At 37.0% G+C, this 13,473-nt stretch overlaps 6 protein-coding genes across 9 annotated transcripts in view; 4 read left to right on the top strand and 2 right to left on the bottom strand.

Moving 5' to 3' along the window:
- Positions 1–13,473, bottom strand: part of dlg1 (MAGUK family member discs large 1) — a 126,312-nt gene that overhangs the window by 90,939 nt on the left and 21,900 nt on the right. The gene's annotated exons all lie outside the window — the stretch shown is intronic.
- On the top strand, positions 41–674 carry LOC148172427 (larval cuticle protein A3A-like). Its single transcript, XM_088039087.1, has 2 exons — positions 41–75; positions 126–674. Exons 1-2 carry the CDS (start codon positions 64–66, stop codon positions 612–614), a joined length of 501 nt encoding a protein of 166 aa, XP_087895213.1. The 5' UTR covers positions 41–63; the 3' UTR covers positions 615–674.
- LOC148172426 (uncharacterized) lies at positions 4,090–4,787 on the bottom strand. Its single transcript, XM_088038705.1, has one exon. It carries the CDS (start codon positions 4,762–4,764, stop codon positions 4,090–4,092), a length of 675 nt encoding a protein of 224 aa, XP_087894831.1. The 5' UTR covers positions 4,765–4,787.
- Positions 6,271–7,120, top strand: LOC148172425 (larval cuticle protein A1A-like). Its single transcript, XM_088039081.1, has 2 exons — positions 6,271–6,358; positions 6,414–7,120. The coding sequence occupies exons 1-2, from the start codon at positions 6,347–6,349 to the stop codon at positions 7,053–7,055; spliced, it is 654 nt and encodes a 217-aa protein (XP_087895207.1). The 5' UTR covers positions 6,271–6,346; the 3' UTR covers positions 7,056–7,120.
- On the top strand, positions 9,023–9,888 carry LOC148172424 (larval cuticle protein A1A-like). Its single transcript, XM_088039080.1, has 2 exons — positions 9,023–9,055; positions 9,118–9,888. The coding sequence occupies exons 1-2, from the start codon at positions 9,044–9,046 to the stop codon at positions 9,835–9,837; spliced, it is 732 nt and encodes a 243-aa protein (XP_087895206.1). The 5' UTR covers positions 9,023–9,043; the 3' UTR covers positions 9,838–9,888.
- LOC148172423 (larval cuticle protein A3A-like) lies at positions 11,431–12,156 on the top strand. The gene is made up of 2 exons (XM_088039084.1): positions 11,431–11,474; positions 11,534–12,156. Exons 1-2 carry the CDS (start codon positions 11,463–11,465, stop codon positions 12,089–12,091), a joined length of 570 nt encoding a protein of 189 aa, XP_087895210.1. The 5' UTR covers positions 11,431–11,462; the 3' UTR covers positions 12,092–12,156.

The following is a 13,473-nucleotide window of genomic DNA, read 5'->3' as shown; positions in this document are numbered from 1 at the left end:
AACCAGTATAAAAGCTCGCCAAGTTAAAATTCAAGCATCACTAATCGAGATCATTCAGAAGACATGGCATTCAAGGTAATATTTTCAACGTCCACACCTTTAGGATTCTTAATTTTTAATTCCAGTTTGTTGCTTTCGCCGCCCTCGTCTCCGTAGCCAGTGCTGGCCTCATCGGTGCCCCCGTCGCCGCACCCTTGGGATACGCCGCCCCAGCTTATGCTGCTCATGCCTACGCTGCTCCCGTAGCCGCCGTCGCCAAAACCGTTGTCGCTGACGAATACGACCCCCATCCACAATACTCTTATGGATACGACATCCAAGACAGTTTGACCGGAGACAGCAAAAACCAACAAGAAAGTCGTGATGGTGATGTTGTCCAAGGAAGTTACTCCTTGACCGATCCTGATGGTACTCGTCGTACTGTTCAATACACCGCTGATCCCGTCAACGGATTCAACGCTGTTGTCCATAGAGAACCTCTTGTAGCCAAAGCCGTCGTCGCCGCCCCCGCTGTAGCTAAAGTAGCTGCTCCTTTGGCTTACGCCGCTCCTGTTGCCAAATACGCTGCTCCTTTGGCTTACGCCGCTCCCGTTGCCAAATATGCCTTCCATTAAACCGACTGCTCAATCGAAACCAATTAATTTATTTTAACTTAATAAAAGTTTTCTCGTAAAGTCGCTTCATTTCTTTGGTATTGAGTTCAATGTCAATGCGTCGACAACTGGGTCGACACGCCTGACGAAAGGGAAAGTAATTTCTTCGTGAAACAATTTTCGTCTTCATGACATGTGTCTATTTTATTATATTTGTTATGAAGTGGTAAATGATCGGAGAGTTAACACCCTTTCATTCACAAACGGCGAAAATTGATTTACCACAACTTTCCGATAACTGGGAAAATTAAAACTTTGATCTGATGAGGATACAACGTGTTCGCAATATTCCAAATTTCGAATAATAAAGGCACGGTTTTATTATATTCAACTTACTAAATTGAACGGGATTGCGTGGTTAATTTCGACAGCGTCAAATAAAATAGAACTGATTTTCGGTGTCAATAAACGCACCCGATTCTATTATGCGAAATTAATTGGAAACTTACTTATCCCCAGATTATAATCCATTATATGACTGAACCGGAATTAATTCCATTACTAGTAAATTTCAAATGTGCTCTGCCAATATCGAAGCCATTAAAAATTTACATCATTTTGCGCGAGCCGATAATTCACATACGTAGGAGAAATTCCGGTTTTTCTGAGTAATATGCAAGTAACCCACTTCGAACAATCAATTTCGAAACAAATTAAACTACATGTCACAATATGACTTTGTGCAAAGTGTGGGCGCAAATTGCTCAAAATTGGTACTATTTAAATTGTACATCAGATAATTTAAATAAAATTTATGGTATTAAGAGAGTTCAACCTTGTACTAGGTTTACGACCTTCCCATTTGTTATAATAAGACGCTATAAATAATAAAAAGAGTTTTGCTGCATTTTCGTAAGAATACCACAATTTAATAGCGAAATGTCAGTTGCCAACATGACATTTTTGAATATTTATTGTGTTATTCTAGTTGTTATGTTTTATGGCATGAGACCCTTGTATGGAAAATTGTGAAAACTTACTTGGACTTGTACTTGTAAAAATGGTTCAAAGACGAATGATCTGATCATTCAAGGTTTCATATTTAAGCTCCATTCAAGTAATTGTAAAGGTAATGATTTATGGTTTAAATTTTTAAATTATTTCTATTGCTAGACATTATAAAATATCCCCTGTAATTTTGTAGAATAATCTGTTTTGTTTATTAAAAATATTTTATTTAAAGTGCTAATCTCTATAAAATACTTGTACATATAAAACATAATTATATAAATACAAGTTACCGTCATCTCTAAAGTTCAACAAATACCAAAAAAGGAAAACCAATAGCTCCAGTTATTAACATGGTATGAAATACTGCAGACCACACAAGTCAATATACAGGCTGTCCCAGAACTCGTGACCCAGAGAAAAAAAGACTTATGAAGACAATAATTCTGAACCAAAATTTCCAAATAAAATTTTTTAGGTCAAAAAATAATCAAGTTAAGGCGAAAAAACAGTAGCCAATCCTGAAGCAGAACAGAATTTAAAAATCGGTAACTATAAACACATACAATCACCCATTGATCAAGTAAACATTACTCTCTCGTTGCCTAGTAAATTGGGGTGGACTTTTACTCCACCTCTAAAATAAGCCTTTGGGATTGGTTGTTATTTTTTTATTTTTTCCCGAATACTATTAAACTTAATCATTTTTTGTTTTAAAATTTATCATCTGTAATGCTGTCGGCACCTCCCCTTGTTCTCTGAGTCATGAGTTCTTAGAAAAAGAGAAGAGGTAGGTATAGTAGCCAGCTTTTACCATGGCGTACCTGACTTTTAGAGTCGAATATTATCTTATTGCACTCATAATGTGAAGGGTGTAAACAGGCTATTGTGTCCGAAAATTAAAATTTACGACATCTTCAAGTAGGTAGAAAAATGTGGACCCGTGCCTCTTCTGGGTATTAGCGCGGGGGCTCAAGATGATTGTTGATCCCTTCACCGTGTTTTTTTTAATGACGTTGATAAGCTTTTAATTTTTGTTTATTAATTTAAATTTTAAACAAGTTAAAAAAATCGAGGGCTATCAAGTTTTCAAAATTTTACAATGAGATCGAAAAAATTAGCATCATTTTAATGTTGTAACGTGTATTTTACATAATTATAAGGAATTTTTTAATCACTTTTTGACATGGCAATGTAAATCAACCTTTATTGTCATTGTGACTGACATACAAAGTAAATTTCTGACACTTGCTGTGCCGTTTATAAATTTTAAGGTTATAAAGACAAAGGACAGTTTACAATTTTTAAACATCAATCAATTTGATGTGGGAAATTTTAATTTCGCGATAGTAATTCAAAATTTAATATCAACAAGATGTCTCTGAATTTGCGAAATAAATTATAAACATTCGTTTCCTTCTCATTGTTTTTTCCCAGAACGGTACCATTTGCACTCGTATTTGACATACGCAAAATTAGATTTCTATCGCAATCCAATTATGCTGTTTAATTAATCCACAAATAGGTAGTTTCCAGAATCTTTTGTAAGAAGTCTGTTTAACTATGTATTTGTTCTTAATTCTTTAATTTTTAGAAAAAGTGGGGACTTTAAGTCGAACATTAAAATGTCGGTAAACTAAAAGTTTTTTTTAAACAATCTATTTGGAGTGGTAAAATGTGGTAATATGTACAAAGACGAACGGTAAGTATGAAAAATCATTTTGATGTTAACTGTTTGGCGAATTTTGTTCACTTTGTTTTCTTTACAACCTATTTCATGATGTGGCAACCTTGGTTAGATCAATCTAATGAAGAAGTTTGAAAAATTTATGTCTCTCGGGTTTTTCAAATAAATAAGCAAAAATTAAAACTTTAATACCGTTTTTAAAAGAAAACATTGTCGGGATCAATAATAATAATCTCGAGCTAATACCTGGAAGAAGCACGGGTCCACCTTTTTCTACCTACTTGAAGATGTCGTAAATTTTAATTTTCGGACACAATAGCCTGTTTACACCCTCCACATTATGAGTGCAATAAGATAATATTCGACTCTAAAAGTCAGGTACGCCATGGTAAAAGCTGGCTACTATATATGAAGTTTCAGTTTACTTTTCTTAGAATTATACTAATCTTTTTCGGACTGCATTTTTGGCTGTAATTATAACAATGTAACCTTCGGATCAAAAAATACGAAAGAAATCATCGTCTGTTGTGTTGAAACAGACGTGTTATAAAATGTCAGTCTTTTTTGTTCTTACTTAAATTAGTTGTCGACCTTACAAGGTAATCGACACAATATACAACATTTTTCAACAGCTCAATTACTTTCTTTCTGAGCCATGTGACCAAGAACCGGAAGCAGACAAAATACTCTAGCTTTTGTGTTAAAACTCCAATTTAAGATGTTGATTTATTATTTGTATATACAGAAATTCCAAAATTGATATACATTATTTACAATAAATATGCTTTTTCTTTCAAATTTTTACCAAGCGGTAATAGGAGCGGTGATTCCAGAAGTAGTACTAATTGCGGCACCTGGTACAAGGGCTGCGCCAGAGCGAAGGAACGAAGTGGTGGCATAAGCTGGAGCAGCACGGAGAAGAGGAGCGGCTGCAATGGTTGGAGCAGCTCGAAGGTATGGAGCAGTGCGCACTACGGAAGCGGTGGAAATAGTTGGAGCAGTGTGAACAAAAGGAGCAGCAGCCCGAAGAACTGGAGCGGCAGCAATGGCTGGAGCAGCACGAAGAACGGGAGCAGCAGCGAAAGCATGAGCGGCACGAAGAACGGGAGCAGCAGCGAAAGCTGGAGCGGCACGAAGAACGGGAGCTGCGGCGATGGCAGGAGCGGCACGAAGAACGGGAGCGGCAGCGATGGCAGGAGCGGCGCGGAGGACTGGGGCTGTTACGGCGATGGGTTCTTTGCGTACGACAGCGTTGAATCCATTGAGACCGTCGGCGGCGTAATCAACAACACGACGCGTGCCATCAGACTCCAAAAGAGAATATTGACCTTGTACGATGTCTCCGCTTCGGCTTTCAACTTGGCTCTTGACATCTCCGGTCAAAGGGTCCGTTACGCCATAACCAAAAGAGTATTGGGGGTTACCGGCGTGAGCGACAGCGACCAAAGCGGCCAAAAGAACGTATTTGAAAGCCATGTCGTTTTGGTGGAGTTAAACGTTGGAATGAAAATTTGTCGTTTATTTTGTTATTTATACCAAAAATTAACCCGATTTGTTTAATGTTCTTTTGCGGAATTAAATGAAGCCGACCTTCGCAAAAAAAAGGTACTCAAGTAAGGATGTGAAATATCATGTTTAACAGCTTAAAGACAATGCAAAGTTTAAGGATTTTTGACAGAACTGGACTCGAGCACGGATGTGAGCACAAGAAAATAAAATACTGAAACAAAGGACAACCACTAACACCACCCAATAAATCAGATTAAAATATGGAAAGGACGAATATAAAACACAAATAAATTCGCATATTTTTTGAGGTCACCAAATAAATCCTTCCTTTTCTAAAGCGCTATATAAATAAAGTAGAACCACAACGAGACGTATTTCATAAATTCTTCTGGATCAGAACATGTAATCTACTTTATCAAACATTTACAATTAGTCTGACAAACTATAATTTGACAAGTCTTGAGTTTTTTTTCTTTTTTGAGGCTCAGACAAATTAATGCGGAAATCAAGTCTGCTCACAATTTTGTATGCAACTAGAATTTCTAGATATTCGTAAATAGAGAAATTGTTTCGTCAATAGTTTGTAGTAGTAGCAATGAACTTTATTTTGATCATTAACGAACTGAAATATCAGGTGACTGACTTTTAAGATATTATTGTGTCAAAGGAACCTTGCGGAATGTGGGTCAATCACTGGTCCAATTAAATCTGTAGCACATTACGATAAATAATTCATACCTCGTAGGAAATGAATTTTGTAATGGCCAGGATGGTTCATCGCATGGCTCATTTTATGCACTGGTTTACAATCAAATGACACAACAGTTTAAATAATGCAACAATTGTAATACGATGGTTTATTTACCTATTTTTACACGAATGAAAAAATAAGGAAACAATAAATAGCTAAGGTGGTTATGTTAATAGCTCCCAACGAGTATTACTAGAAGTAACAACATTCTTTTGAGATAGTAAGCAGTAATCAATCATCCATGCTGTTTTTACTTTATAAGAGGCGTTTGATAAAGGTTGAGTTCAACGGATGATGCAACAGTTTGCGTTTTAAAAAAGCGTATAAACATAAAATAAAAATGATTTTGTTGAGAAACAAATACTTCTAAATATTATTATTTATTCTTCTTATTTCAGGCATAAACAAATTGTTATTAAGTACAACCTAATAAGTGGTTCAAAATTATGGCAAATATGTAAGATTTTTCTTTGTTCTTAACTTGGCATTTTATTTTTCAATTTACTTGTAATAACTGGCCCGAATTTATGAGGTAAATTAACTGGATAATGTATGCAATCCAGTATTTTCGGTGAGTATTGCAGATATTTTTCAAAAACTCGCATGACTAGTTTTGAACTTGCTAATATTTGTAGAGTGGAGCTGCCGCTGATTTAACCTTATCCAAGGCGTGGCCATTGTGAAATTTACCCGCGCAATTCTGAACATTTGCCAGATTCAAAATCAAGTGGTAAATAGCCACTATAAAAGCGCGTACGATACAATTCTCACCACAATTTAGTCAACATCACCACAGCAATGGCTTTCAAGGTAAATCATCTAATGAATTGACTAAAATCATTTGGCTAATTTTTTTTTCTGATAGTTGGTAGTCCTCAGCGCCGTCTTCGCTTACGCAAGCGCTGGTCTCATCGGCGCCCCAGCCACCCTTTCCCACGCTCCCATCAATTATGGAGCTCGTGCCTTCGCTGCTCCCGTTGCCGTAGCTCATGCCGCTCCTCTAGCTTATGCTGCTCCTATCGCCCGCGCCGCTCCTGTAGCTTATGCTGCCCCCATCGCCCGTGCTGCTCCTATTGCTGTTGCCCATGCTGCCCCCGTCGCCGTTGCCCACGCTCCCGTTGTCGCTGACGAATACGACCCCAACCCACAATACTCTTTCGGATATGACGTACAAGATCATTTGACCGGAGACTCCAAGAGCCAAGTCGAATCTCGCAGCGGAGATGTTGTCCAAGGAAGTTACTCCCTCGTTGACCCTGATGGCACCCGTCGTACTGTTGAATACACTGCTGATCCCATCCATGGTTTCAACGCTGTTGTCCACAAAGAACCCCTTACCGCCCCCGTTGTCGCTAAAGTTGCCGCTCCCGTAGCTGTCGCTGCTCCCATCGCCAGAGTAGCTGCTCCCCTCGCTGTAGCTTCCCCTGTGTTCCGTGCCGCTCCTTTTGCAGCCCCCATTGCCAAATACGGTTCTCCCCTCGCTTACTCCGCCTCTGTCCTCCATTAAGTTGTGATTTGTTGATTGTTTAATTTATTATGTTCAATATAATAAAAAAGCATTGTCGCTATAAACGAGTTTAATTATTTTGAAAACAGAAAGTTTCAAGAAAACTTCCTGAATATGCCGAAAACTATAAGATGCCGAAAATATTTCTTTTACAAGCTACATTAATCTATCGGTGTTCTATGTATATCTCTGAAACTACTGTCAGATAGAATAATGAGATTTTTGTAGTCGTTTTTTTCGCACTATTGTTGATGCGAAAAGTGGGAATAGATTGGTGAAATATCTCGCGTAAGTTATTGTCAGACAGTGATAATAATTTGTACAATTGCAAGTTGACTCTCTGGAACTTGTGGAAGTCGAACGATTTTCTCTCCAATGTATACAAGCCGTTAAAGGTTTAATATAAAAAAAACAAAAATAAAAATCAAAATTCTTCTGTCAATTGGTCGTATTTCTCCAAAATGTCTCTTCGTTATATCCTTTACTCTCAAACCCAAAACCATCAATTATATTGTGATAAAATTTACTAGTATTATAATAGCCAAAATTCAGACAAGTTTGGATCTAGCTATGCTACCCAGGATACTAAACTAAATTCAATATTGAGAATTACGTTGCCAATGTAAACGTATCTGCGAGAAATTGCAGCTCACCAGATTCTATTACTAAAATCTGACTTCTGCTCAACAAGATAACAAAACTGCCAACATGAAAAGATGTGTAAGGCCTTCTAGACCAAAGTTTTGTTGTCATCTCAAAAATTCTAGTATTTTGCTACTTTATAGACTCATTTCCCTACTTTTCAGACGATAATTTAAAAAAAATATTTTTTGCGATCTATTGAATAAATTGTGATTCTTAAGTGCTTTGGATTTTTTCAAATTTTTAAATTATTATTGGTGCTTAGGTTTAATACACATTTTCTGGTTTTTTTTTGTCTTTTAAATGCTTTGCTTTTATTACCGTAAATTTTAAAGATTTAAAAAATTGTATATTCTGTTATTTTTAATGCTACTACAGTAACGAAATTTATCATGGTTACTATTTTTAACATGTTTATTAGACGTGCCTAATTACAAATTTCTACAGCAAAAGAGACACTTTTCAGATATTAATATTTAAAAATCCTCCATTTCCACATAACAAAATGAAGAATATGATTGAAATCAGATTAAAACAAAAAAAAACGTGCGATTTACTGCCATTCTGTTTATCAAAAAAGTTTTTATAATAAAAAATGCACTCGAGCAACCAATTCGAACGTACCTAATCATTCATGGGCTGGATGGCCAAAACTGCTGTCTATTGGATCGACTTCTTAGCTTATTAAATATTCATACCCACAAAAGTGTCATTCAATCAAAATTTTTAAAATTTGATAGAGTTAATACACGATTAAAAAATTGTGACTTTCGAGAATAAATTACAAATTTTGTTATGTAAATCTGTATACATATTTAGGTGACAGTTTTTTTGGAATTGCCGGTGCTCCATATCTCCGGAACCACGACAGACAGAAAAATGTGATTTTCGGCATTGTTTTCTACCATTGAGTTTTTTTTTCTGTTTACAATGTAAACTATTCTGGTGGCTGTTAAGAAAAAACACAACAATTTAAAAAGATTGCTTAATTACAAATTACAAAATGAGTTTGGCAATTATTCTATAAAAAGTTACAAGTGTCTAAGGTTAAGTTCATTATCACAATAATTATTTTTTGATTTAATCTTTTTAGAAATATTGTTGCATTTGTGTTTACTAAGACATTAAATATTTCGTTAAAATCAGAAAACCTTGACCCTCGGTTATTAACATTAGACAATTTGTGGGTTAAAACTGCTAACTTAACCTGATCCAAGGTGTGGCCATTATGAAATTAACCCGTGCAATTTTCAACATTTACCGGACCCAAAATCAAGTGGTAAGAAGCACTATAAAAGCGGGAACCATATTATTATCACCACAAGTTAATCAACATCTCCACAGCAATGGCTTACAAGGTAAATTCACCAAAAATTACTTATTGAACTTCAAAAATAATATTTTTGTTTCTTTATTTTAGCTCGTAGTACTCAGTGCCGTCTTGGCTTACGCTAATGCTGGTCTCGTCAGCGCTCCAGCAACACTTTCCCACGCTCCAATCAACTATGGAGCCCGTGCCTTCGCTGCTCCCGTTGCCGTAGCTCATGCCGCTCCTCTTGCTTATGCTGCTCCCATCGCCCGTGCCGCCCCCATTGCTCCAGTTGCTGTTGCCCATGCCGCTCCTGTAGCTTATGCGGCTCCAATCGCCCGTGCTGCCCCTATTGCTGTTGCCCACGCTCCCGTCGCTGTTGCCCACGCTCCCGTAGTCGCTGACGAATACGACCCCAACCCACAATACTCTTTCGGATACGACGTACAAGATCATTTGACCGGAGACTCCAAGAGCCAAGTCGAATCTCGCAGCGGAGATGTTGTTCAAGGAAGTTACTCCCTTGTTGACCCTGATGGCACCCGTCGTACTGTTGAATATACCGCTGACCCCATCAACGGATTCAACGCTGTTGTCCACAAAGAACCCCTTGTTGCTAAAGTCGCTGCTCCCGTAGCTGTCGCTGCTCCCGTTGCTAGAGTAGCCGCCCCTCTTGCTGTTGCTGCTCCCATCGCTAGAGTAGCTGCTCCCGTTGCCGTAGCCTCCCCAGTGCTCCGCACCGCTGCTTACGCCGCCCCCTTCGCCAGATATGGTGCTCCCCTCGCCAAATACGGCGCTCCCCTTGCTTACTCCACATCTGCCATCCACTAAGATGTAATGTGCTGTTTGTTTAATTTATTACGTTTAAAATAAAAAAATTAGATGTTATAAACGTGCTTTATTTTCCAACATGGAAACACCGAGTGATTAAATAGAAAACCGCCAATTTTCCATTACGAATGTAATGTTCAATGTACCACAAAACTCAGGAGTTGTACTGTGAAGATAACCAATAATGAAAAAACTTGAATTAATAACAACGTTTCATCGTAAAAACTTGTGTTATTAACATTATTTTTCTGTCTCCCTCGACAAATAAAATTTTCTGCAAGAAAAAAGACACTTATACACTTTGCTGCATTACTATGTATTTGAAAACCTCTGAAACCTCTGACTCAACCCGTAAGTTTCATTCCCACATATTAGACCGCACCGTTTTCTAAAGATTTAGGAATTTCATTACAAACTTCTAAACATACATTAGCAAATTTCTTATGTGAATGGAATCTTTAAACATGCTTGCACATTGAAAAGTTCTACTCTTAATTTAAGAATAACTTCTATTAATCAGAAAACGGTTGATATTTGTATTTATTTAGTTAGCTTCACTTTAATAAATTTCAATACATAATTCCAATTATTTTTACAAATGAAAGATTTTTTAAAACGCACCAACACGTTGATAGAAGGAATTATTATTATTGTTATTATTATTATTATTATAATCGACTGGAGTATCCTAAGGGCACACACTAATTTCATTAAAATTTCAGGAAAATAAAAACAAAAAAAAAATTATTGTGGCAATATTTAAAAAAACGCCGAAACGATACAACCGCTTTAGCTTAGAGTATTTCTTTTACTGAAATTAGTGGTGCGTCAGAAACAGTTTAGACGTGTCAATTGTACGAAATTGTATATCATTATTGGTAATTTCCTAATATATTATCGGAAATAAAATCAATGTGTTATGTTATAAGACTTAACAATTTTTATAAAATTTCACCATTAATTGGGTTTATGTTAGATCCAGCTTAAACGAGAAACTTTAATTTAAACTGGTTGGCAATAATGACAAATTGGCATAAGAATGTTGTATGTAAATATTTTGCAAAAAATGTTTGAAGTAATCCGGAATTGAATCTATTATTATTCTTAGAAATTTTGATTTTATAGTTTTTGTTACTGTCGGTCTTTTAGACTTAAATTCACGTGATATTTCTTATATTTATCACTCACCACCACTTTTTAATGGTTGTGAAATCAAGGCCGATCGACGACTATGATGTAACCATCTTGAATATTACAGTTAAAATCATGTTTGACTAATTTCTTTTGATAAATCCAGAATTTCTCTGTTATTGGAGTTATTAGATATCATTTTAATTTTCATTAGCATAAGTTTAATTGCATTACTAAACAGACCAGTGCAGTGGTAAAAGTAATTAAGAATTGTTTATCAGTTTTAAAAAAACCAGATCACCCATTTCTTTGCTCTCAAACTCGCTAACGTTAATGATATAACCCGAAGAACCTGTACTTGAACGACTTAACCTTATTCAAGGTGCGGTAATTATGAAATTCACCCGCGCAATTCCAAACGTTAACCCCAGTATAAAAGACGAAGACAATACTTGAATAGTCAGCACAAGTCAGTTGACAATCAAACAGTTACAATGGCATTCAAGGTACCATTACTTCAAATTAAAACAATTCAGATTCTTAATAAGCAAATTTTCCTTTACAGTACGTTCTTCTTAGCGCCGTCTTCGCCTACGCTAGCGCTGGACTCATTAGCGCTCCAGCCACCCTCGCCGCCGCCCCAATCAACTATGGAGCTCGTGCCTTCGCTGCTCCCCTCGCTTATGCTGCTCCCATCGCTCGTGCTGCTCCCGTAGCTGTTGCCCACGCTCCCGTTGTCGCTGACGAATACGACCCCAACCCACAATACTCTTTCGGATACGACGTACAAGATCATTTGACCGGAGACTCCAAGAGCCAAGTCGAATCTCGCAGCGGAGATGTTGTCCAAGGAAGTTACTCCCTCGTTGATCCTGATGGCACCCGTCGTACCGTCGAATACACCGCTGATCCCATCAACGGATTCAACGCTGTTGTCCACAAAGAACCCCTCGCCGCCCCAGTCGTCGCTAAAGTCGCCGCTCCCGTAGCTGTCGCTGCCCCCATCGCCAGAGTAGCTGCTCCCCTTGCCGTAGCTTCCCCTGTGCTCCGTGCCGCTCCTTTTGCCGCCCCCATTGCCAAATACGGCTCTCCCCTCGCTTACTCCGCCTCTGTCCTCCACTAAGTTGTGATTTGTTGTTTGTTTAATTTATTATGTTCAATATAATAAAAAAGCATTGTCGCTACAAACGAGTTTAATTTTTTGAGAGACATGAAATTTATGATATTGTTTTCAAGACAACTTCCTGAATATCCCGAGTACTGAAGATATATATTTCGTCGGCTTAAGTCGTTAAGTTGCTAAGTTGAGGTGCGAAGTTTTTGAACAAAATGCGTTTTCAATTTTTTAAAAAGAATAACAGAATAGTATTGTAAACCCAGTTGACATACACCTAGTAAATTTTGTGGCCACATTATGAGAGGACCGGACAGTCTAATCCTTGCGGTTGGGGACCATAAAAATAGGCGCACGCCTATTCAACCATCGGTTTTCCCTCTACCTAGAAATTTGTCGGCTGCAGTTTACAACACCCAGTTTTATTTCTAATAGTGGTTTGACTTAAGCCATAAAATGTTTACTAGGTATATGTCAACTGGATCTACAGTATGTGTTATTAATTCAGAATTAAGAAACATTTAACATTAAATTAACCCTCGCCGCCACCGTCGTCGCTAAAGTCTCCCATCGCTAGAGTAGCTGCCCCAGTCTTCCATTCCGCCCCCATCGCCAAATTTGGTGCTCCTCTCGCTTACTCCGCCTCCGTCCTCCACTAAGAAGTGATTCGTTGTTGTTCGTTTAATTTATTCTGTTCGATGTAATAAAAACTGATTTTTATTTCAACGAAAGAGTTTCATTATCGAAGTAAAATTTCAGAGTGTAAAAAATACCATCTTTAATTCCTTGTTTATTTCACAAGCACATATCTCAATTATCCGAAAAAAAAGTGATGATTGAAGATAAATCCTGTGTGCTTTCAACCGGAGCTACACTCATTTAGCGAGTTTGTAAAAAACTCAACATTCGCATCTCGTATAATATGCAAACAACACACGTTTCATTTTCATTCATTTTTTGTTTTCAAGTTCATTATTTAAAATTCTACTCACTTATACCAACCCAAAACGTGTTAATTAGACATTCACAAAAAAACACCATTTTGACCACTTTTAGAATTTTGCGAGAGATATCACTGCAAAGTTACGCAAATAACTCATTTCAACATTTTTAATAATTATTATTAATTACACTGGTTTTGTAAAATTTTTCAGAAGCTGAAATTTGACATTAAGGTCAAGTACAGTGACATTTTTAAATTCCTTCGCTTAATCATTATTGCAACATTTTCTGACTCGTTAAATTTTAAGGTTACGAAAAAAATAATATCCACGTTTGTTACGTCGACTACCGAAAAAAACATAATAAATTCAGCGACGAAAACCAACAGTAACGTCAAAAAAGCTATTAAATTATGTATTAAAATATGTAATTAAATTACTGTTAATGTT

This window comes from Gnatocerus cornutus, chromosome 6 (genome assembly GCF_029298725.1).
Source record: "Gnatocerus cornutus isolate USDA-ARS CGAHR chromosome 6, icGnaCorn1.1, whole genome shotgun sequence".
NCBI classification, from domain to species: domain Eukaryota; kingdom Metazoa; phylum Arthropoda; class Insecta; order Coleoptera; family Tenebrionidae; genus Gnatocerus; species Gnatocerus cornutus.
This window is presented reverse-complemented; position numbering and strand designations above follow the sequence as displayed.

Coding starts and splice junctions, on each gene's coding strand:
- LOC148172426 (XM_088038705.1), bottom strand. CDS start 4,764: ATGGCTTTCAAATACGTTCTTTTGGCCGCTTTGGTCGCTGTCGCTCAC.